This window comes from Cucumis melo, chromosome 12 (assembly GCF_025177605.1).
Source record: "Cucumis melo cultivar AY chromosome 12, USDA_Cmelo_AY_1.0, whole genome shotgun sequence".
In the NCBI taxonomy this organism is placed as follows: Eukaryota; Viridiplantae; Streptophyta; class Magnoliopsida; order Cucurbitales; family Cucurbitaceae; genus Cucumis; species Cucumis melo.
The window spans coordinates 1,208,896-1,217,866 of record NC_066868.1 but is presented as its reverse complement, the minus strand read 5'-3'; the positions used below and the strand labels follow the sequence as shown (position 1 = coordinate 1,217,866).

The window sequence follows — 8,971 nt, the reverse complement described above, 5'->3', positions numbered from 1 at the left end:
TATAACTATTTAATATATAGTTTTTGTTACAAAAAAATTACAATAAAAACTTTAGTTAGCTTTCAATGTAAAAGTGTCATTAATATGGATCAAAAAAAATGGCTTCTAGAAGTATAAGAAACAAACAATGTATTTGTTTGAAAAGGAAAAGCATGGCCCATAAAAAAATTTTGCATTTGTACGATGTTTGTAATACACACTTTAATGGTTAAATCATATTGTAAAAGGATGTGAAAAATAGAGAGTTTGAGATTAGAATTCAAGTTGTCTCGTATTGATAACGCGGGTTATAATAATATATCTATAAAGATGGTTGACATTGATTGTCTCGATAGAATTTTGGAATGTATAGGATACTCATACAACTTACTCATCTAATGAATGAGTCTAGTTTTTGTTTTGCTAGGGTAGTTGAGTCGAGGCCCATTTTGGTCCCAAGGTGATACTTTTTTTTATTCAAACTTTTATTATTTTTTTTGGCTAAGTTTTGTTTCTCTCTCCTTATTTTAGGTTGATTATACTCAACCATATCACTCATAACAAAGATAATAACTATAAATTTATATTTAAAACTAAGAAATTAAAATTCTATCCAAAAATTATTTGGTTGACTTTTAAGGACATCTTAAATAGCATGTTATTAAAAATTATTTACAAAATATAAGGAAACTCATCAAACTCTATGTAACCAATTTTTTTTATATTTTGTAAATATATTTTTTTTACTATCCACAAAAATTTCTTTAATACTATTTGTTAAGAAAATTTTTAAAAAAAATGTAAAAATATATTTAAAATAAGGACATTTTCAAATATAGCAAGTAAATTGAACAATTTATAAACTATAGCAAAATCATTAAATTCTCTATAGCTCATTTGAATTTTTTACTATATTTTGTAAATAGTTTCGGTTTTTTACTAAATTATATAACAATTCCTATTTAAAATACCATTGATCACTATATATATGTGTGAAAATAAATGTCATTTTTATATTTTAGTCCCAAAAATTCTCCTTTAGAGTTATATATCAATGAACTAATTTTTTGTTTTTTTTTTTATTCTTTTTTATTAGAAGATGAAGTGCTATCAATTCTTTTAAGATAGTTAAAAATAAGAAAATTTTAGTCAATATATGGAACCATGGGTGTTCAAACACTATTTCTTTCAAAATAAATTAATTAAAACTTTCATAAATAAATAATTGTTTTTTGTTTTGTTCTCACCTTATCTTGACAAAATAGTAAAAAATTTAAAGGAAAAAAAAAAGAAAAAACAAGCAAACAGTTTGAACATAAAATTGGAAAGTCAAACATTTATAAGTTTCCTACCACATTCAAATCTTAATCTTTTACGATTGTTACGTTATATTTGTAAAACAAAAGACTAAAATAATTTATATTTTCTTTTCACACAAAATGTGATGTAATCAATATACTACAACCAAGAAACTTCTTACTTTCCTAATAATTGACCATAAGAAATTTTTTTATATATACAATTAATATTTCTTAATAATTTTACCATTTTTTGACAACTTCTCTTTCTTATTTTCTCCTAACCAACTATAAGGATCGACCTTAATTATTACTCAACATTTATAACACCCCGAATTTTTCATAACCTTTTAAAAAATAATAGCAAAAGCCTAAACCAAACAATTCCCATATGGTCCGTCATGGGTTCTTCTTGTCGCTCGTTAACTTGCGTTTCCCTTACCTTTGACTGAAAAGTTAAACATGGAAACTGCGAGTATATACAGTATACTCAGGGACCCACTAGGAGAAAGTTAACTTTTGATTAGGCGAATACCCTGTGCCCAACAACCTTATGAACTTACAAGAACACGAATCAATCTCATAAAGGTGAGCCTGCAGGAACACGTAATAATCACATAGAGTATAGGCTTTGCCATAATCCATTGGAGCAATTAATGAAGCCATATTTACATCAATTCATTGATGTATAGGCTTTTTTTGTAGGTTTGGTAGGGCATTTTTTTTTGTTTAAATGTAGTTATTTAAATAGTTTGTTTGTACCAAGACACATTTGTACCAACAATTAAAGCAATATTAGAAAGTGCATGTTTCTTTCTATTAAAGCGTTCACCGTTTCTTTCCATATGTGATTGTATTGGTCTGTGTAATGGTATGTGTAATGGCAAAGCGACAAGAAATACAGGATTTAATAAAAAAGAGGGCAGTTCAAAACAGTGACTAAAAACACAACTGTGACATTTAAATTGAAAAATAAAACTGTCATCGAAAAAGTTTTCTTAACAATTAATTAAAGTCATGGTAAGTAAAATGATGGCAGTTAAAAAGTGTCATAAATGATAAATAATGACATTAAGTATCTATCATACAATATTAACAATGACAGTTATTCTCTGTCATAAAATGTAAACTATGATAGTTATCAGTTGTCATAAGATATAAACAGTAATAGTTATTAACTGTCATTGAAAATAAATAATGACAGTTATAATCTGTCATAAAATATTTAATTCGTGACATTTATTCTATGTCATGAAAACCACATTTCGTGACAGTTTTATACAACTGTCATAAAATACTTTCCATGACTGCCGCATTAATGACTGCAAAAAATTGTCACGAAAACCTTTAATGACAGCATTTAACTGTCATTGTAGGCCCTTTTGCTCATGAGCTCGCAGAAACACATAATAATCACATAGAGTGAGCTCGCAGAAACACATAATAATCCCATAGAGTGAACCTGCAGCAACACATAATAACCACATAGAGTGAATCCGCAAGACACCGTGCACAGGGGTATAACATCCTAATAGCTAAAGCTAACAATCACCGTCAATCCAAAGTATGTTCATACAAACAGTCTTAGTAAACAACCATCATCATAATTCCACACTAAACGATATGTTACACAAATAATTATCGTCCATCAAACATAACTATCACAGTAATCCAAAAGCTATGTAGTAACATGTAGTAACGTGTCTATCATAAATTAATTCACAGTATCCCTCAGGCTAAGAGATTGGCTACCCATCATAATTCACAATTATCACATAATCATAATTGAGCCAATAGTTATCCATCACAATCATATCACAGGCTATATGCATATAGTTGTATCGCCATTATCACAAAGTATTCTAACCCTCAATCGAGGATCTAGTGGTAGAACCCTTATCTTAGGTTATGCTAAGTTTCTTGCTGCAAACAAAACCACAATTCTAACTAGCATAACCAAAATTAAAATAACAAGTTTGCCAACTAATTACTAATTTAATTTCTTTGTCTTATCAAACTTATCCAAATAGAGGTTGAAAAATCCTCTCAGCCTTGATGGAAAAATTCAACACTTGAATCCTCAAGATTTATCACAATCTTCCAAAGGCATGCAACCAAAATCTATTCCAATAACAAACTTAATTTAAAATCTCAACTAACCTTTTAATGGATATTTAAAAACCCACAATGAAAACCCAAAACACTCACCAAACTAGTGACCGACAACAGAAGCTTCAGCTCGATCGACACAAAGTGGCACACGTGGCTCGTCAGAAGTTGGCCAAAGAAGAGATTGAGATGTCTTATGGCAATTTATATTATTTGTCTCTTTTTCTTTTTCTTTTTCTTTTTAACTTTCATGCATTCCGAAAACACAATAAAGAACCCCAAATAATAATAAAAATAATAATACCTTATTATTATTTACTTAATTTTTCTTAAATAAAACATATATAGTAAATATATAAATATCCAAATCCCTTCTCTCTCTGATTAATTTCTATCATCTTTTCTATCCGATATTAATTATATTCCAACACATACTTTAACATTTTCTACTACTAATTCTATAATTAAAACTATATATGTATATATAATCCAACACATTGGACCAAATAAATTCCTTAACTTCCAATTCAAATTAATCTAACACCCATAATAATCAAATTATAAATTATTCAAGATAATTAAGTAACAAAATTACATTAAAACTTTTACGTGTTATATATACATCTTACTTTACAACTATTATAGAAAATCATGGCCAATAAGTCCTTTTTTTTGGTAACATGATGGCCTAAGGTTTGAAAATACCTCTTTTTCTTTTTATGAAAATGATTGTGAGAGTAACAATTTTAGAAATAATAATTAAGTATACAGAACCATTTTTAAAAAGTTGTAAATATAGTCAAGACTCTATTAGTAATAGACTTTGACAAATTTTGTTATATTTGTACTTTTTTAAAAAATATTGCTATATATGCTAATATTTTGAATCTAATTGTTATATTTGCAACTATCCCCTATTTATTTATTTTTTTTATATTTTTACTATTGCTGTAAGAGGGAACATGACTATAAAATGGATGTTCGTTCTTTAAAATCATTCTTTTAACCCTAGACTTGAAAATTGAAGTTTCAAATTTAGAGTAAATTAAAGTTTAGAATCTTCGTAGCATCGTAAATTTCAAAAGCTCTTTACATGTTTATATTGTATGATTTGAAACTTCAAATTGTGAATAGGGAAAAGACCATTGTCAAACGGGCTAGATTCGCATAAACCATGAATGACAAAATATTGATGAAAACTAAAATCATTGTCATTCAAAAGTTTGAAAACTAAAAAATAAACATCTTGAAAGTTCATGAATGAATCTAAAATAACCATCTAGACAAAGTGAAAGCAAGATGCATGTTAGCATCTAAGATTTTCAAAAGTATAACTTAAGTTCATTTGGAAAGTTTAGAGTATCAATAACTAAATAATTTTTCATAATTACTGGTTCATAACATGTGATGCACGAGAAATTCATAATTTTCTTATATTTTTATGTGAGTATATACAAGAGGTTTTAAACGATTATAATTAATATATCAAATAATTTTTCACATTAAATAGTTGTCATTATTTAAAAATGTTAGACACAATAAAATTTTAAGAGATTTTAAAAGATGAGGGATATGATTATTCATTTAAACATATCTCCACCATCCAATCTTGATGTTTCATATCTACGTTCAAAATCACACCCAAACAAAATACTACTTTATTATGTATCAATTCAATTTGAATAATTATAATGTGGTAAATAGGTGACTACGTGCACAAACAATCTCAATGTTAGATCATGATCTTTCATACCTATGATTAACCTTACACCCAATACGAAAAAAATCGACTTTGTCATGTAAACAACAAATGACATGATTATCCATTCAACATATCTCCACTATTAGATCGTGATATTACATATTTACGATCTAGATTACACTCATATATAGAAAATACATCATTTTGAATGTAACCTCCTTGACATGAATAGTTGTAATGAAGGAAACGACGTGAATTATGATAACGTAGAACGAAAATATAAATCTAAAGATTCTCACCATGTAGTCCTCTTTTGTATATAACATACATATAGATCATTGTACACATGTAATTATCTTTCTTCATCAGCAAAAACAATAATAACAAAAACATTTTCTCCCTCCTTTCCTCCCACACTTTCTCCTTTCTTTCTCTCTCTTATTTCTCTCCATCAATCTCCCTAAGAACATTTGACCAAATTAAAAGAAAGTTTCACATCACAAGGAGCCAAGGAACACTTTTCTAAACCACAAAGAATCCAATTCAAACCAAACTATAGGGACCAAATTAAAACTACAATTGAAAAACTATAGTATTAGTTTCCCTTAGGCAAAAAGGGAGTGTATGTTTCGAGAAATTGAGAAGGAGAAACAGTAGAATCTGATCTGATGGTAAGAGAAAGCACCCAAATTCCTAGCTTTTGTAAGGAATATATTGGGAGGAAAGAAAAAAAGTGCTCCAATAACATAAAAGAAAGAGTCTAAACTCAAACTCTTTGATCTTCTCAACCCATGGCTGCCTTCCTGGTGGCTGAGTTGTTCCAAAAATGAAGACCAAAAACTTTTCCTTTTGTATATATAAACATATTTCAAACCAAAACAAATCAACCCATTTCTCATTTTCATTCCAATTCTCTCCCTTTCTCTTTCAATTTCAATTTCAATTTCCTTCTCTTTTTCTATGGGAAATTACAGAGTTTGTCTTTGTTTCATTAGAAGATTTAAGATGTCTAAAGAAGAGCCACCACCTGACGTGAAGGAGGCGTTTGTCAAATATGCTGGCGGTGTTGCCGCCAATATGACCGCCGAGCAGCTCCGATCGTTTCTCGTTGAGTTTCAAGGAGATCAGACAGCGTCACTGGCTGATGCTCAACGTATTGTTGAACACGTGCTGCAGCGACGACATCACGTGATCACCAAACTCACCAAACATTCTCTCACTCTTGATGATTTCTATTACTATCTCTTCTCTATGGATCTGAATCCCCCAATTTCGGATCAGGTGAGGAATTAGTTTCTCTCATTTCTTGAAGATTTGGTTTCTGGGTCTTGTTCTTCAGATTGAGGAGGATTTTTCTTGCAATATAGATTTGAAATATATGAGATTTTTAATTGCAAATTCTTAGACATGTTAGTGTTGAATCAACTTACAGGTTCATCAGGATATGAGAGCTCCATTGTCTCATTATTACATTTACACTAGTCACAACACTTACTTGACTGGGAATCAATTGAGTAGTAATTCTAGTGATGTTCCAATTATAAATGCACTGAAGAGCGGCGTGCGAGTTGTGGAGCTTGATTTATGGCCAAATTCTGAAGAAGATGAAATAGATGTTCTTCATGGAAGGTGGAATTGTTGATAATTGAGAGAAATATGTGGAGGGAGATTAATGAAGTTTTTCTGACTGAAGTTGAATTTGTAAATTTTTTGATTTAGGACTTTGACAACACCTGTGGAATTTGTTAGATGTCTGAAATCTATTAAAGAGAATGCTTTCATAGCATCTCCATATCCTGTCATAATTACTCTAGAAGATCACCTTACTCCTGATCTTCAAGCTAAAGCAGCAGAGGTATCATTTATGCTGCTACCTTAAATTTCTAGGAGAGTGAAAAATTTTGTTCACAAGTAATGGTGAATACTATTGTTTTTGTTTGCAGTACATAAAGGAAACATTTGGAGATATGCTGTTCTTTCCTGAAGCAGAATATCTACAAGAATTCCCTTCTCCTGAAGAATTGAAGTATCGGATCGTCATTTCAACAAAACCCCCTAAAGAATACCTCAGATCCAAAAATGTGAAAGGAGAGAATTCTTTCAGTGATGATGAGACTGATGATGAAGATGGGGTTGATACGGTCTGCTCGAAATTTTACCACATTTTAGCTGTGTTTTTCTAGTCATTTTCTGGTTCCAGTATCTTGATGGAGTATACAACTTCGTTGGGTTGCAGAGCGAGAGTGAATCCAGCGAGAGTGATGACAGTGATTACGAATCTTACACTACAGGTGTATCAGAATACAAACGTCTAATCGCCATTCATGCTGGAAAACCGAACGGAGGTTTGAAGGAAGCTCTAAAAGTTGGAGCTGACAAAGTTAGACGCCTTAGCTTGAGTGAAAAGGCACTCAAAAAGGCAACTAAAGCTCATGGAATGGATGTTATTAGGTAACAATAACATAGACTTGAATTCACTCAGAGCAGGACATTGTGAAATCCAAAGCTTCATTCCCCTATTATTCCACTACTCTTTTTTACAATGATTTTTCTAACTGATACCCATCTTGCCTTGTTCTTGGTTTCAGATTCACCCAGAAAAACATGTTAAGGATATATCCAAAGGGAACTCGGGTAAACTCGTCCAACTACAAGCCACAAAATGCTTGGTTACATGGGGCCCAGATGGTTGCTTTCAATATGCAGGTATTTTCTTTTTTTCTGGGATCAAACTACAATACTGTCCTTTTCTTTTCAAAAAATAAACTTATTTGGATCATTGCAGGGACATGGAAAGTCTCTCAGCTTAATGCGTGGGATGTTTCGATCTAACGGAGGTTGTGGTTATGTGAAAAAACCTGATTTTCTAATCACAGTTGATTCCCATGGCAAGGTGTTTGATCCTAATGCAAATTTGCCAGTTAAAAGAACTTTGAAGGTAGTGGTTTGCCAAACTAGATCTTGTATGATGTTTTGTTGGTCTTCCTCTCAAAAACACTATCATGCAAATGCCAGGTGAAACTCTACATGGGTGTTGGCTGGAATTTGGATTTTGAAAACACCCACTTTCATTTATATTCCCCACCTGACTTCTACACAAGGGTAAGTTTCAAGTGAATAGCAATCCAGCTAATCCAAGCCCATTGCTCTAGCAAATAAATGTTACCAGAACTGAGAGTTTGTTGAATTCTGTGCAGATTGGAATTGCAGGAGCTCCAGCTGATGAGGTAATAAAGAAAACAGAGATCAAAGAAGAAACTTGGAGCCCTGTTTGGAATGAAGAGTTCACATTTCCTTTGACCATTCCTGAACTGGCTTTACTTCGAATTGACGTGTATAGTTACAACATATCAGATAAGGATGTTTTCGGAGGACAAAACTGTCTTCCTGTTTCTGAAGTTAAGCCAGGCATCCATGCTGTTCCTCTTTTTGACCGTAAAGGATCAAAGTACAGTTCTGTAAAGCTTCTAATGCGTTTCGAGTTTTCCTGAGAATACAATTTCTTTTCCTTTGGCAACCATCTCAGAGGAGTGAACTTTTCCTTTCAACCGTTGTCCGTGGGGGAGACTGTTGTTGTTCTTTGACCAGAATGGGTTGTATTCTTACATTTTTCATAGGATAGGGGTGAAGCATCGAATATGGTGTCTTCTACTTTTCTCTCTCCCCTTTTTCCCCTTTCCTTCTCTGATGCCACTGTAATACTACAAAATCAGATTCCTTCTTCCTAAAGAGAGTGATTATTCTTGTAAAGCAAAGTAGAGCCAAGAGAATAAATGGATATATGAACAGAATTGTGAATTTCTTTGATATCTTTTCTTCCTAATGAATCCAGCTGATCAAATCACTTTACTGAATAGCTGAGATAACAGTTTGCTGTAAAGAA

At 31.4% G+C, this 8,971-nt stretch overlaps 1 protein-coding gene across 5 annotated transcripts; it reads left to right on the top strand.

The window, feature by feature from the left end:
* The first annotated feature begins 5,445 nt into the window (after positions 1-5,445).
* On the top strand, positions 5,446-8,895 carry LOC103497078 (phosphoinositide phospholipase C 4-like). Of its 5 annotated transcripts, XM_051080375.1 has the most exons (10): positions 5,602-5,759; positions 6,084-6,369; positions 6,521-6,717; positions 6,808-6,943; positions 7,032-7,229; positions 7,325-7,539; positions 7,677-7,794; positions 7,874-8,026; positions 8,104-8,190; positions 8,286-8,895. In XM_051080375.1, the coding sequence occupies exons 2-10, from the start codon at positions 6,094-6,096 to the stop codon at positions 8,577-8,579; spliced, it is 1,674 nt and encodes a 557-aa protein (XP_050936332.1). In that variant the 5' UTR covers positions 5,602-5,759; positions 6,084-6,093; the 3' UTR covers positions 8,580-8,895. The 5 variants fall into 5 exon arrangements, with proteins under 5 accessions (XP_008457370.1, XP_050936332.1, XP_008457371.1 ...); XM_008459148.3 differs by having other exon boundaries at positions 5,446-6,369; XM_008459149.3 differs by lacking the exon at positions 5,602-5,759 and having other exon boundaries at positions 5,782-6,369; positions 7,032-7,220; positions 7,289-7,539.
* The last annotated feature ends 76 nt before the right edge of the window (positions 8,896-8,971 follow it).